The 14,735-nt window shown below is 47.5% G+C and overlaps 2 protein-coding genes across 2 annotated transcripts in view; both read right to left on the bottom strand.

Annotated features, from left to right (window-relative positions):
• LOC132574414 (zinc finger protein with KRAB and SCAN domains 5-like) lies at window positions 1–2,299 on the bottom strand. Its single transcript, XM_060242774.1, has 4 exons — window positions 1,819–2,299; window positions 1,428–1,542; window positions 384–451; window positions 1–162 (listed from the first exon to the last, which is right to left on the bottom strand). Exons 1-4 carry the CDS (start codon window positions 2,239–2,241, stop codon window positions 1–3), a joined length of 768 nt encoding a protein of 255 aa, XP_060098757.1. The 5' UTR covers window positions 2,242–2,299.
• Window positions 2,257–14,735, bottom strand: part of LOC132574415 (zinc finger protein 420-like) — a 27,947-nt gene continuing 15,468 nt past the window's right edge. Inside the window, exons 7-8 of the mRNA XM_060242775.1 lie at window positions 3,494–4,119; window positions 2,257–2,299 (exon numbers count right to left, since the gene is read on the bottom strand). Of these exons, the coding sequence (XP_060098758.1) occupies window positions 2,257–2,299; window positions 3,494–4,119 (669 nt within the window). The remainder of the gene's footprint in view (window positions 2,300–3,493; window positions 4,120–14,735) is intronic.

Raw genomic sequence — 14,735 nt, forward strand, 5'->3', positions numbered from 1 at the left:
TCACACCTTTGGCACTTGTGGAAGATACTCCTTACCCAGAGAGATTACACTCCAATAGTTCTCCTGCATGACTTCCCTGTAGAGGGTTTTCTGGCCCGGATCCAGCACGTCCCACTCTGCTGTAGTGAAACGGACAGACACCTCCTCAAAGGAAAAGGGGCACTGGAAGAAAAAGAAGATTCCCTCATCAGAGATGATGCCAGGCAGAGACTGCACACTGGAAGGGAGTTGTCTGGGATGGAACAGGATGTATGGGTTTATATGGGTAAAGGGAGTGGTGGTCAGAACATCACTCGCCTGGAGCATTGTAGAAACTGCAGGAGCAAAAGCCCCCGCGAGAAAGTAAGAGGAAACCCAGGCTGTCCCCTGCTCATTTCCCCTACCTGGACTAGAGGTAAAGCGGCTGTTTCCACAACTCTGGAAAGATGATGGTTCAGCATCTCTCCACTGCCTGTTAGGAAGAGAAAGGAGGAAGGCTGTTTGTTGAGACTCTTATTCCACTTGCTTGTTTGTTGCTCACTTCACATACTCCCTTCCCAGGAGTTGGAAACCTTGTGCTGTGCACACTCAACACAACCTTTTGCTAAACTGTGGGAGAGGCAGAAGAGAAGTACCATGAGTCTCAGGGGGTGATAAATGCTGCCAACATGTTTGAGACTTCTGTGAGACGTGAAAATGTTCCCTGTGAACTCTGGAGTTCCAAAGGTCACAGCATCCCTGCTGGATCAGATCAATCGCCCATGAATCCCCTTCTCCTGCCAGCTGGGCTCTTGAGTCTGGAATGGGGGCGGAAATGATGTCACATGACATGTCACCCTCACATTCAGCCCAAAATCCAGACCCACTTGAGCGCTTCTGAAGAATCTAGGGTAATATCTGTTCCAAACTTCACCCTAAGGCCCTCCCCCAAATCTCTGGGGTTTGAGGAAACAGCCGGTCATCCCTCCTGCAGCACCTGATTTCCTACAGCGGCCTGCCAGGTGCCCCTGTAAGAACAGGCACAGAAGCAGAATTTTCCCATGGTTATTTGCTCCCTACAAACTGGTTTTCAGTATTCAGTGAAGGCCCAGAAGGAAGAGGCTCCCTGTATTCACCTGGATGAACAGCTCTGCCCACGTCTGTCTAACTTTAGTTTCCTTTTTTGAGCCACCCCGAGTTCCTCTTTTGGAAGGAAGGTGAGACATGAATATTCTAATTAATGGGAGGAACTGCCCTATATAATTCTGTCTAATAGCCTTTCAGAAGAATGACAGATAGTGGAACTTCAGTGAATATGTCTAATCCCCCCTTTGAGAAGATTCACAGTGAGTGGACATTCAGTGCTGTGTGTTATGTGAAGAAGTACTGAATTCTTTTCCAGACGTGAACTCTCCACCCATCACATCCACAGGGTTCCCCAATTGTAAACAAGCAAAATGAGTCCTTACCCCAAGAGAGGGCATCTTGGGCACCCTCCTGGGCCTGCGCCCTCTGCCCTTCCTCCAAGGAACCTCGTTCTGCCTCAGGGAATGGAGCTTCTCTCTCCAAGGATGGTCCCCACATCTGAAAGAGCAGCGAGTGAGAAGGGGAAGAGATGGAACGGAGAAGAGACCAAGGAAGGGATCCTGCCCCACTCCCAGACTCTGCACTCTTCCATCAGCAGACCCAGTGAGACATCTGGAGTGATAAGAAATTCTCTAGCAGAGGAGGCTGGTGAAGGAGGCAGTTAAATCTCCCATTCAGATGATTAACACTTGGACAAATATCTCTCAGGGAAACTTTAGAATTAGCTCCAATCTCCTTGCTTGAATTGAACCCAGCTGGAGGAAACCCCCTCACCTGCTCTGCCTGCCTCTTCTCCTCGGCCTGACTCAGGAGGAAGCCTTCGGCCAAGGCCACCGCCTGGGAACTGGTCTCCGGCCCACATTCCCTGACCCAGTGCTGCATTTCCTGGGGCAGGAGGGCTAGGAACCTCTCCAGGATCACCAGGTCCACCATCTGCTTCTTGGAGTTCCTCTCTGGCTTCAGCCAGTGGCTGCAGAGTCGATGGAGCCGGCTGCAAACCTCTCGGGGCCCCTCAGCCTCACGGTACTGGCACTGCCGGAAGTGTTGGCCATGCACCTCTGAGATCTCCGTGACCTGAGAAGGTGTCTCTGGCACGGGGCTTTCCCAGCCTTCACCACCACCCCCAGCTTGGGTGGGAGGGGGGCCTTTGCTTGCTGTCTTGCCAGCTGCAGCTCCTTCGGGGTCCTGCTCTTCCATCTCCCTCCCCTTCTCTTAGGTCACCGCCGATTTAATAGAGATGCCTTTAGTCACTTGACTGTAAAGAGATAGAGACAGTAACATTATCAGAAGGAAAGTGAATGAGAATTCCCCTGGTAGATCAGAAATAAAATGGTCTTGTGGTTTGTAGACCTGGTTTAATATAATTTTGTTATACGACATAGCAAGCTATTTTAGACATGCCTGCTTCATTCTTTGGAAAAGTCAATTGTGTCTGTTGGGCTCTTTACGGATGTTACAAGCTTAGCCTCTCATTATATGGGTTCAGTCTGTCCAAGGGGCTGATTCTTAAGGGAAACCGCAAAAGGACCAGGGGGACTGGTGACCGCTTAACCGTTGTCTGTATCTCTTCAGGAGACCTGAAGGGTTAGGCAAGAGCAGCTCTTTCAAAAGCCACGGGGTCCCCCTTTGAACTGCAGGGTTCACCTGGTTAGATCTCCAGCAAACATGTCTTTTGGGAAGGCTGAAAACCAGCTCCTCATGGCTCTTGTCACAACTAGACGGAAACTCTCAGTGCAGTTGCAGGACTGGATATCATGATAACGTAACCACAGGGGCTCAGTGAATTACTCTCAACATTCTGCAGTTAAGAAGATACATTTACATATCTATCTCCAATTCTCATTTGCGTCTCTATGATTATCCCCCAAATTAAATTCAAACAAACGGCGACCGGGTAAACTGAGCTTGCCATCCCTGTTTGGTCCTTGCATCTCTTAAGCATCTTTGTTATGTCGTATGGTAGTTTGCTGGTCAGTGGGAAGGGGCCATAACTAGCTTCCAGTAAACCACTCTGGTTTGGGGTTCAACCCAGGGAGGGCCCAGAATAGCCCCCCTCTTCAACTTCCCTGCCCACACACCACGGGGTGGGGGGCACTGACGGGTGACCCCTCAAGCCTGAAGTGTCAGAAGGATCCAGGCCCATAAAGGCTTCCCTGGAGGAGGGGGGATCGAACCCGGCTCTCCCAGATAAGAGTCCCTGCATTAACCGCACGACACCCCACTGGCTCTCAGCTGGTCCCGGGCAGTTCAGGTGTGCGGGGAAAGGGGGCGGGGGGAGGGGGGTGCAGCAAGGTAGCCCCGCAGCAGAAGACAGGCGAGGGGATGGAGTCTGGGGAATGGCAAAGGGCCCTTCTTGATCCTCTTGGCGGCGGCAGCAGCATCCAGGGGGCTCCAGGCGCGCCTCCCCCCCCCCCGTCTCCCTTGGGTGCTGCAAGGCCCCCTTCCCTACCTGGCCGCCTCGCCTTCCCCTCCTCCAGCCCTCGTGGCGCTCGGAGCTGCTGCAGCCTTTGCAACCGGGGGAGGGTCGCAGGAGGCCCGGCTGCTGCTCTCTCCTTCGGCCCCTCCTGCCCCCCCGGCGCAGCACCCCCCCCCCCGGCAGCAGAGCTTGCACGTCTTCCGTTCCGGGGGCCCCTTTGCAAAGGCCGGGCCCGGCATGCAAGCCTTCCTTCCGTTCCGGAGAAGTGCTTTGGAATGGGCTCCTGCGCCCCCTGGGTCCGGCCTCTGCTCCGCCGGGATTGCAGCTCTTCCACACGCCTGGCCGCCTCGCCTTCCCCTCCTCCGGCCCTCGTGGCGCTCAGAGCTGCTGCTGCTTTTGCAACCGGGGGGAGGGTCGCAGGAGGCCTCTGTTGCTCTCTCCTTCGGCCCCTCCTGCCCCACCGGCGCAGCACCCCACCCCCCGCAGCAGAGCTTGCACGTCTTCCGTTCCGGGGCTCCCTTTGCAAAGGCTGGGCCTGGGCATGCAAACCTCCTTCCCTTCCCTTCTGGAGCAGCAGTGCTTTGGAAGGGGCTCCAGCGCCCCCTGGGTCCGGCCTCTGCTCTGCCGGGACTGCAGCTCTCCCGGATGCCTGGACTCCTCTGGGTTGCAGAACAAGAGAAAAATATACCGCCCCTTTTGCAGGGAGAGCTCAGCCTTGCAGCCTTCTTGCCTTTGGGGGCTGGTCCCAGACGCCTGGGAGGGGCCTTCTTGCACCGGGGGCAGAAGGAAGGAGAGTTTTTCCTCTTACAAACAAGGGAAGGATTAATCCTTGAAACCCACATGAGGGGGGGGGGGGGTGTCATCAGCACTTTGGGCTGCCCAGCAAGCATAACTTTTGTGCCCAGAATCCTAGAGAGGCAGCCTGGCATCTGTTTCCCTGGGCATTCAGGAAGACACCTTCACTTCCTGTGATACCCACCTGTGATGCTGCCTTTCCCTAAATCAGACCCCTCCCCTTGGTCCATCCAGGGCAGTATCGCCCACTCAGACTGGCAGGGCCTCTGCAGGACCTCAGGAGTCCTTCACATTGTCAAGTCTGCTGTATTTTAATCAATACTTGGGCTAAGCCTGGTTCTGAAGTGAAGGAGTCTGGGTAACTTCCAGGGAGCCCGAATGCTGCTAGCTAACTTTCCTTGCCCCCCTCTCCGCGATGCCTTTGTTGTGTAGTTTGCTTTGAAATGCTGATATGTGAATAAGATAACAGAGCCTTCTCAAACCGGGCGTCTGCAGGGGTGTGAAGTGCCGAGGCAGCGGCTTGGGAATGAGAGAGTAACATCCTAGTGTGAAAATGTACTGCATAGAGTGCCCCGCCCCCGTAGGAATCCTTTGATCTATACCTTAAATACTTGGTTAATATCTATGTACCCCAGTCCTTCAATCTATATCATGGTCTCCAGTTCTGCTTTCAATAAACTCGTTACTTTGTTTCAACCGAAGACTCGTTATTGAATTCAGCCGACTTGACACACATCATTCACTCTCCAAGAGGGTCTTTGAACTGGAGGTTGAATAGGAGACCTTGGTTCTGCATGCCAAGTGGATGCTCTGCCCCTGAGCCACAGCCCTAGCTCCCCTAATCCCACCTTTCCTTTCAGCCTACAGATGGTGCTAGTCCTCAATGCTCTCAGGCAGCCGCCCAGCGCGGGGGCCCATCACAGCCAGTGTTGTCTGCTCAGACTGGCAGCAGCTCTCCAGGGTCTCAGGCCGAGGTCTTTCACATCACCCACTGCCTGGTCCGTTTAACTGGAGGTGCCAGGATTCAAGCAGGCATGCTCTGCTACCACTGAGCCATGAGCCTCTGGGCGTGGAAAGAGGGAGGGGCACTCTGCCTTGTGCTGAAGGACCATTCATCTCTCAAGAGTGCCCATCATTCTGACTGGCAGCTGCTCTCTTTCATACACCAGACCTTTTAAACTGGTGACTGGACTGGAGCTCTTCTGGAGGCTAATCAGAGTCTGTTCCTGAGCCCACCCCCCAAAGTTCGATTTTTCTCCCTCACCCCCAAATAATAATAATAATATTATTTTATTTATATCCCGCCCTCCCCGCCGAAGCAGGCTCAGGACGGCTTCCAAAGCGATTCCTATTTATAAGATATACCAGGCCACCTCGTTACTCGACTGAATGGGCCAAAGGGCAACAGGAGCTGACCTCCTGCGTCCTTTGCAGGGACGTCTTTGTGTCTTGGGCTTCCTGGTCTCCCCACTGAAGTTCGAAGCCCCGTCTCCTTTCCTCCAAGGCAGGAAGTGGGCTGGGGAAGTCACAGCTGATGTGGTGAACAGGATGGGCAGGGGTGGAAATCTTTTATTTTAAAAATTCCTCTTTGTAAGTGGGTGTTGAAACATGCGGACTGGCCTACTTCACAGGGTTGTTCTGGGGATTTTTACAAGCCTTCCAGTGGTGCACTGATGCTTTCAAGCACAGACTGCATTTATGCCTGCAATGGAGCAGCAGTCCCTTCCATCATCAGGTAACTGGCCTCAGGTAATTCACGTGTGGTCCAACCTTTATGGAAGCTAGGAATGCCCATGTTTCAGTGCCAACTTTCCTTCTTAATTCTGGTTTGGGGGCCGCAAAGAGGGCTGCCTGGTCCTAATTTTGTAAGAAAACAGAAAAGAAGGCCGAACGATCACAAACAAAACACTGTGTAAAGCTATAAATTCACAACACGCTGAACACTTCAATACTGTAAAATATTATTTCACTCCAAATCAAAATTGAATCCCTGTGTGCTGAATACACATAAATGGAATAATTTTAGTCATTATCCAGTCCATACAAATTCTGAACTTTAAATTCTCACAGTTCTGCCACGATGTGCAACATCCAACTTTAAGCGTTTCTGCCAGTTTGCAGATAGAGTGGAATTCAATGGTGTAATGCACCCGTTATCAAAATTGTGTGCTCCCAGTGTTTCAGCAGCATGTTTGGAGCTGCCCCTATAAAGGTGCCCTGGAATGCCTGAACACACATGAACGTGCCTGATGCTGAATCAGAGCCGCCCCCCCCCCCCCCCCCCCCCCGGTTCATCATTGTCACGTTGTCTACTCAGACTGTCAGTCTCAGGGTCTCAGACAAAGGTATTCCACAGCACCTACCAACTGGTGCTTTTAACTGGAGATGCTGGGTTCGAACCTGGGAGCTTCTGCAGGAACAATCTATAAGCTCAAAACCACACATGGGAGATCCATGGGTATTCCTCCGTGGAAATGCCCTCCATGTTTGGTGTAGTGGTCAGGAGCAAATGACTATACTCTGGAAACCCAAGTTTGATTCCCAACTCCTCCACATGCAGCCAGTTGGGTGACCCTCACTCAGTCACCAGCTCATTCAGAGCTGTTCTCTGAAGAACAGTTCTCTCAGCTCTCTCAGCCCCACCTGCCTCTTGGGGTGTCTGTTGTGGGGAAGGGAAGGGAAAGGAGATTGGAAGCCACTCTGAGACTCCTAGTGAAGGGCAGGGTAGAAATCCAATACCATCTTCTTCTGTGAGATATGAAGTGGTCTTCTGACTGATTCTTATGTGAGCTTTGGAGCTACACAGAATTCATCAGGATCCCGGAAGGTGAAGGTTCTCTGCTAGATATGGGAGAAAACCTACCTACACCTGAATACATTGTGGACACATTGGATGGATAGCAGAAAAATCCTAATTTTATTTTAGGATCACAGAATCATAAGAGTGGGAAGGGGCCTCCAGGGTCATCTAGTCCAACCCTTTGCACAAGGCAGGAATTTCACAATCCCTCCCTCCCCCGCCAACACATCCCCAGTGACCCCTGCTCCATGCCCAGAAGGTGGCAAAAACCGCCAGGATCCCTGGCCAAAGCGGCCTGGAGAAGCATTCTTCAGGATTTCACAAAGCATCGAGGCTGCATCCGGAATGCTATAAACACACAAACAGTTTCCCCACAGTTGTCACTTCCCAGTCTGGATCAGCCTCAGTTGCTAATGCACCTTGTGACCATGGAGCTGGAAAGTAAGAGTTGTGTTGTTTTAACATTAAACAAGTATGTCTTTAGTCTACTTATATGCATGTCTCAACGAATATTATTATTTCCTTGTTTATTTTCACTTTTGGGCAATAATCAGATTAAGTAGGATGGGTGAATTGGCACAGGGAAAAAACGAAGTATTGACAGGATCTTTTATTTCTTTAGTCCATCCTTGGTTTTATACTAAATTTGGATGTTTACAGTTTTAATGGCATCTTCTTTTACAATTTAATTGTACTGCCTCATGGCACAGTGTGGTAAAGCTGCAGTGCTGCAGTCCGAGCTCTCTGCTCATGACCTGAGTTTGATCCCGGCGGAAGCTGGGTTCAGGTAGCCAGCTCGAGGCTGACTCAGCCTTCCATCCTTCTGAGGTTGGTCAAATGAGTACCCAGCTTACTGGGGGGGGGGAAGTGTAGATGACTGGGGAAGGCGATGGCAAACCACCTCATAAAAAGTCTGCTGTGAAAATGTTGTGATGCAAAGACACAAACAACTCGTGCTTGCGCAGGGGACTACCTTCACCTTTTTACTGCCCCCTACTTCCTATTATCTGGGTCCCTACGAATAAATGCCTAATAAAGGTTTCAGTAATCAGAAACCATGGAGCCCTTCAGTCCCTTTCCTGCGCTTCCTGGCATCCCTCTTCCATGTGAAAAGAACATTCTTCTGGGTGCCCTGGGAAGGAAACAATGCCTCAGCCGCGAGTTTCCTTGGACAGTGGGAAATAAATGCTTTTTTTCACATGCAAGAGGCCAACTTGGAAGGGGAAGAGGAGCAGCTGGCATTCCGGAGCCCTTGCAGGTCCAGGGGGAAGAGACCGGGCTTTTGAGCCCCAATGCAAATGCCCCTCCCTGCGATGGCGGGGGTGGGGGCCGCAGAGGAAACGGGACTTGCAGGGAGTCTTGGGCAGAATTACAGTCCCCCCCCTTGGCAAACTAGAAGCAGTGAAAGCAAAGAAAGGTCTGCATGGACAAAGAAGCAGCAGCAGCCAACATCAGCTGGAGAAGGAAGGTGAGTTGGGTTGCCAACACATACACACACACACCCCACCTCTGTTGAGCTGCTGTAATGGTTTGGGGACACTATGGGGGTGGAAAGATGGTCTAGAAGGGTCTGAAACAAACAGACAAATGAATGGAGTCTAATAGTCTCTCCCTCAGCCTTTCTTGTGCTGAACTTTACATAAATAGATGTTTTAACTCATAATCATCATGAGTGTGTTCCCTAGGGTTGCCAGCTCCAGGGTGGGAAATACCTGGGCACTTGAGGGGGGGGGAGCCTGGGGAGGGAGGGGCTTCAGTGGGGCAGAATGCCACAGAGTACAACTTCCAAAGCAGCCATTTTCTCCAGGCCAACTGATTTCAGTTGCTTTGAGATCACTTTTCCTGGGAGATCTCTGACTCCAGCCACCACCTGAAGGTTGGCAACCCTTGAAGAAGATGCCGTTGAAGAGTGACATTGTGACTGAACCTCCGACCCACATTCCCTGACCCAGCGCTGCATTTTCTGGGGCAGGAGGGCTAGGAACCTCTCCAGGATCACCAGGTCCACCATCTGCTTCTTAGAGTTCCTCTCTGGCTTCAGACAGTGGCTGCAGATTCGATGGAGCCGGCTGCAAACCTCTCGGGGCTGAGCCAAGCGCTGTGGCGGCCTCCCTGACATCCAGAGAGCTGGCAAGGATCATGGGGCCCAGCTGTGCTGTACAGTGGCCTCCCCAGGGTCCAGCTGGCCAACAGGGATTGTGGGGCTCAGCCATACTGCGCAGCGGCTTCTCTGGGGCCCAGCTGGCCTGCCAGGACTACTGCAAGGCCTGGAAAAGTCACTGTCACAGTTTAGGTAAGTTTTCCCCTCATTTCTTTATTTCCCTTTCTATTTCTTCCCCCCTTTTCTTTGTTTCTCTTAACTCTTTCTCCCCATTTTTATTTTATTTTCCTTTCCTCCCCATTTATTGCCCTTTCTTCCCATTTCTTTATTTCCCTTATTCCCTTCCTTCCTTCCTTCCCTCCATTTCATTTCCCTTTCTTCCCATTTCTTTATTTTTCCTTCCTTCCCCTCTCTGTTTGTCTCTTTCTTCTGTGGAGCCTGAGTGGTGGGCATTGTGAAGGACTGCTGCCGGGGTCTGTGGGGGCCTTTAAAGGTCTGCTGAGAGCAGCTGCAGTTTCAGCATGAAGGGAGGGTGGGGGGTGGGAGCCAGCTACTACCAGTTCAATTTGCACTTGATTATCCCAGATGGCCTAATATGCTAATGAGTGTGACCTAATATGCTAATATTGGGGATGTAGTTTAATATGCTAATGAGTTCCTGCTGGGCTTTTTCTACAAAAAAAGCCTTGGACCGTTACACTTGTCTAGGACGGCAGGCTGGGCGGGTGTGTGTGTGCATGTTCCGAATTAGGTTTGCCCCCACATGACTTCAAATAGAAAAACAATTATTTGCATTAATTTTGCCGGCCTGAATCATTCTCCCTTGGCAGAGTACTGTTTTTTAAGTTGATAATTTTGTATGGCCCGTGAATGATGTTATAAATATCCAAATGGCCCTTGGCAGAAAAAATTGTTTGTATTTCTTCAGTAGCCCTGAAGTGTTAAGCAAGAGAACCTCTTTCAAAAGCCATGGGGGTCCCCCTTTGAACTGTGGGGTTCACTTGGTTAGATCTACAGCAAATATGTCTTTTGGGGAGGCTGAAAACCAGCTCCTCATGGCTCTTGTCACAACTAGAAGGAAACTCAGGGCTGTTGTAGGACTGGATATCATGATAACGTAACAGCAGGGCTTAAGTTAATTACGCTCAGCATTCCACAATCAAGAAAGTTATTTACACAGAAACATCTAACTTTGAGATATTTGTTTCTCTCTGTTTCCCCCTAGAATTAAATCTAAACAAACGGTGACCCTATAAAGTAACCTTCTTATTGGTCCTTACATAATGAAGATGTTAATCTTCATTATACCATATGCTAATTCACTGCACATCCTCTATCCATATGTATGGACCGGTAACTTCTACTTCAATGTATCTGAAGTGTGCATGCATACAAAAATCTATACCTTGAATAAAACTTTGTTGATCTTAAAGATGCCAGTGAACTCAAACGCTCTTCAAAATTTGACAAAAAACTCTCCTGAAGAATGAAATATCGTATTAGAAAATGCCATGGGTTACACGAAGTCTGTTGAGCAGAAACCCTGCTAAACACCAGGAAGAAAGCACACCAGGGAAGAAAGCTAATTGCGAGCCACCTTGCACTCTTTTGCCGTCTCAGAGGCTCTGCTCCTTTGGCTGCCCCAGGTGTGAAGGGCTCAGAATTGAGTTCCATGAAGAAGGTCCTTTTTAGTGGTTGCCCCTTAGTATGCGTAGAACTGTCTGTGGAAAGTTTATAAGCCCTTTCTTTTTGCCTATTCGTTAACTCCTAAAAACACTTCTGTACTTCAAAACCCTTGACAAACAAGGCTCTCAGGCACTGCAACCAGCCAGCATCCCCAGTTGAAATACGGTCCACGGGTGTGGCACAGGAGCCCTCTGGCCACACACAGACACACCCTTTCTTCTTCAGCAGGAAACGACCATAACTAACTGCCAGCAACCTCTCTGGTTTGGGGTTCAACCCAGGCAGTGCGCAGAACAGCCCCCCTCTACACCTTCCTAAGCCTCCTGCCCACACACCAAGCCTGAAGTTATCCCGAAGGATAAATTACAGATAAAAACAGAACAAAAAATTTCCTGGTTGAATTATTATCAGATTAGACATTTGTTAGAGACCCTAGGAATAATCAGGTCTTGGCAGATGCCACTGACTCCATTTGAATTACTCTTAAAGCATCGGGATAAACAACACAAAGGACTTTTATCTAAACTGTATAAATTGTTTGGCTTGCAAAAGAAAACCCCAGGAACAGCTCTGGAAGCTTAGATGAAGGATTGTGAAGGTAGACTATCTGTACAGGACTGGAAAGATACTTGGAAAGCACCAAGGTTTAACTCCAAAATACCTACAATTAAATTTAATGCTTTTAAAATATTATACAGATGGCATTTTACCCCTGTGAGACTTTCTCGATTCTATAAAGGGGTAAAAAATAAATGTTGAAGGGGCTGTGGTCAAGTAGTTTTTGGAGTTGCCCGGTAATTAAAAGATTTTGGAATGAGGTGTTTTCACAAATAGATATAATAGTTGGAATACAAATCAGTAGAAACCCAGAAACTGTCCTTCTTGAGTAAGTCAAATGAACAAGTTAGATAAAACAAAACAAGGCATACTTTCAACATTATTAGCAATTGCTAAGATAGAAATTGCATGTAAATGGAGACAGAAAAAAGGGCCCAGGTTGGAGGAATGGTATAACGCTATTTGGAATAATTTTGTGTTGGGTAAATTAGATCTCTCTCCAGGGTTACAAAATTTAGTTACTTACCAGAAAAAATTTCAATCAGTCTGGTTTCCAATAGTTACATAAGAACACAAGAGAAGCCATGTTGGATCATGCCAATGGCACATCCAGTCCAACATTCTGTGTCACACAGTGGCCTATACACACACACACACACACACATATATATATATTGGCCACTGTGTGACACAGAGTGTTGGACTGGATGGGCCATTGGCCTGATCCAACATGGCTTCTCTTATGTTCACATTTCCAACATTTATTAGATATATTAGCATACATCTTACACAACTTCTGTGGGGTCACGTACCATCTGTAAAACATTTTATACAAATTTTCTTTAAGTTACTGACCTAGTTAATTTAATATTGAATTTCCACAATCTCTTCCATCCTTCTAACATAATATTATGACCCAAATTTTTTGCCCATTGGACCATACAATCTTTTACAACTTCATCTTGCGTCTTCATCTGTAGTAAGTATGCATATATTTTAGAGATTAGTTTTTCTTGAGGACCTAAACATTTTTGTCAAATGGATATTGTTCTGCGTTAAAGCCAATCGTCTTGTCTTTAGGGTTTGTAGAATCTTTCGGGATCAAGTGCTGTGTTCTACTGGAGAAAGTTTTCCTTCCAGACGTTTCGTTCTCACTGTTATTGGTTCATTTAAAATAGCCAACTGTCACTCCTTTCTAAAGAGAAAAAACTCTCTGTGTAAAATAGAGTGGCTGATTTTGCCCATTTGCAGGATGAAGGAAGAATTCTTATTCTTTTGCAAATTAAGAATATCCTTATTCAACAGATGATGGTTAACCTTAAAAATGACTCCCAAATTTAGGGGAACATTAACCCCTAAATATTTCCAATAGAATCTTGAAGAGCATCTGAGATTTTGACTGGATAGAGAATAGTTTTTGATGGATTAGCTCGAAGGCCAGAAATGGAGGAAAATATAGATAATAAATTAAATATAGCAGGTAAGTAGGTATCAGGTTTAGTAACAAAAAGCGTTAGGTCATCAGCAAACAGAGATAGTTTAATGCAGGGGTGGCCAACGGTAGCTCCTTCATAGAAAGGAGTTTTCTATCAAGTCTCCAATTAAATTAAAATGAGCTGCAGCATTCTCTGTCATATAGCCTTCCGTCCATGCATAATCTGACCATATCATTGGACCAATTTCCACCTTAGAAAAAAGATTAGAAATAGAGTCAGAAACTAAGGGAAAATCTATTCGAGAGTAGGTTTGATGACGAGAAGAAAAAAAGGTGTAGTCCCTGTCAAGTCTATTCCTAACTCTGGTCAAGCCTGCACCCAATCACTGGTTCAGGAGAAAAGCATCCTGGGTAAAGCCATACTGTATTCCATTGCTGCTAGCTTGAACTCTCCTCACCCCCCCCCCCCTTTTCATTTGTTATGTAGCCTTGCTTTGAAATGGGAATATGTGAACAGTTTTATCGTGCCTTCTCAGGCTTGGCATCGGGGGAGGTTGGAGCCAAGAGACGCTCAAGGCCAAACCAGGCCTGAGAAAGAAATTGTAACATCAATGTGTGAATGTGCCCTGCATAGTACCCCTCCCTCAAGAATCCCTTTGAAGTGTACCTTATATGATTGCATTCTACTGAATGATCTTTAGTCTTTCAATCTTACTGTAGTCGAGAGCCATGATATCAATAAACTAGATACTTTGTTTCTGCAAAGACTCATTATTGAATCTGCCGACTTGACAGTCCCATTCAGTCGGGTGCCTAAGCCTCCAAATGGCAGACAGGTTATAAGAATGGAAGACTTTAGCTAAATCCTTATGAAGTTTCAAACCTCGTGGTTGAGATCTAGGGTTAGTAGAGGGAAGTGAAAGGCTTGTTTGGGATCTGTCAACAGAAGGATTGACTTCGTAATTAAGATCCCCACCCAAAATGATAGGGCCTGTATGAAAATTTTAGAGTTTTGTGAACGTATCTTCAATGAACGCAATTTGCCCTTCATATGGTGCGTACTCTGATGCCAGAGTATAGGGATGACCATTAAGAACCCCGTTAATAAAAATATAACGGCCACTAGGATCAATTGAAGTGTTTTCAAGAGTGAAACGGACTGATTTACTAATCAAAATGGCCACTCCTCTTGTTTTGGAGGATCCGTGAGCCTGAAATTGGTAAGCAAAAAATTTTGATTGAAAAACTTTAGGCTGGATACCCTTAAGATGAGTCTCCTGCAGAAAAATTATGTCAGGCTTCTGACGGGAAATGGCAGAGGCTATTCGTCCCCCCACCCCTAATATGATTGTAACAAGCAATATCAACCCAGCATTTTAGAACTTTGCAAGTGAAATAAAACAATGCCAAACATATAAAACCTTTCATTATAACCTTCTAGAGGAACATGAATAATACAATATTAGAACAGTGAACGACAGAACTCAAAAGCCTATTGCATTAGAATCCACACCCTTTTCCCACTGAGGTGTAATTACTGATTATAGGTATACTCATACTGCCACCATAGGTAGAATTCCACCTTTTCCCACTCTCATCACCAAAATTAGCCAGTTATTAGGAGGAGGCCCAAACCTCATCCCCAAAACTGCCCAAAATTGATAAAGAATAGAAGGACAAAGGAAAGAGGGAAAACCAACAGACACCTATTACATTAAAACACCAGCAATCATATACATACCCATACACTCCACTTTCATACTTGCATCCAAACAGTCTCATAGATATATAGCTAAACATGTTATAAATAAAGATGAAATGCCAAGAACTCATTATAAAACAGAACACAATCATTCCCACACATACACATCCAAACATCAGTAATTAATATTTGAATCAA

Source organism: Heteronotia binoei, chromosome 6, assembly GCF_032191835.1.
Source record: "Heteronotia binoei isolate CCM8104 ecotype False Entrance Well chromosome 6, APGP_CSIRO_Hbin_v1, whole genome shotgun sequence".
NCBI classification, from domain to species: Eukaryota; Metazoa; Chordata; class Lepidosauria; order Squamata; family Gekkonidae; genus Heteronotia; species Heteronotia binoei.

Excerpts from the sequence above, each read along its gene's own strand:
- LOC132574414 (XM_060242774.1), bottom strand. The coding sequence starts at position 2,241 with ATGGAAGAGCAGGACCCCGAAGGAGCTGCAGCTGGCAAGACAGCAAGC. Across the intron at positions 1,543-1,818 it reads AGAAGAGGCAGGCAGAGCAG|ATGTGGGGACCATCCTTGGA; the intron begins GTGAGGGGGTTT and ends CTGCTCTTTCAG. Across the intron at positions 163-383 it reads CCGCTTTACCTCTAGTCCAG|TGCCCCTTTTCCTTTGAGGA; the intron begins GTAGGGGAAATG and ends TTTTTCTTCCAG.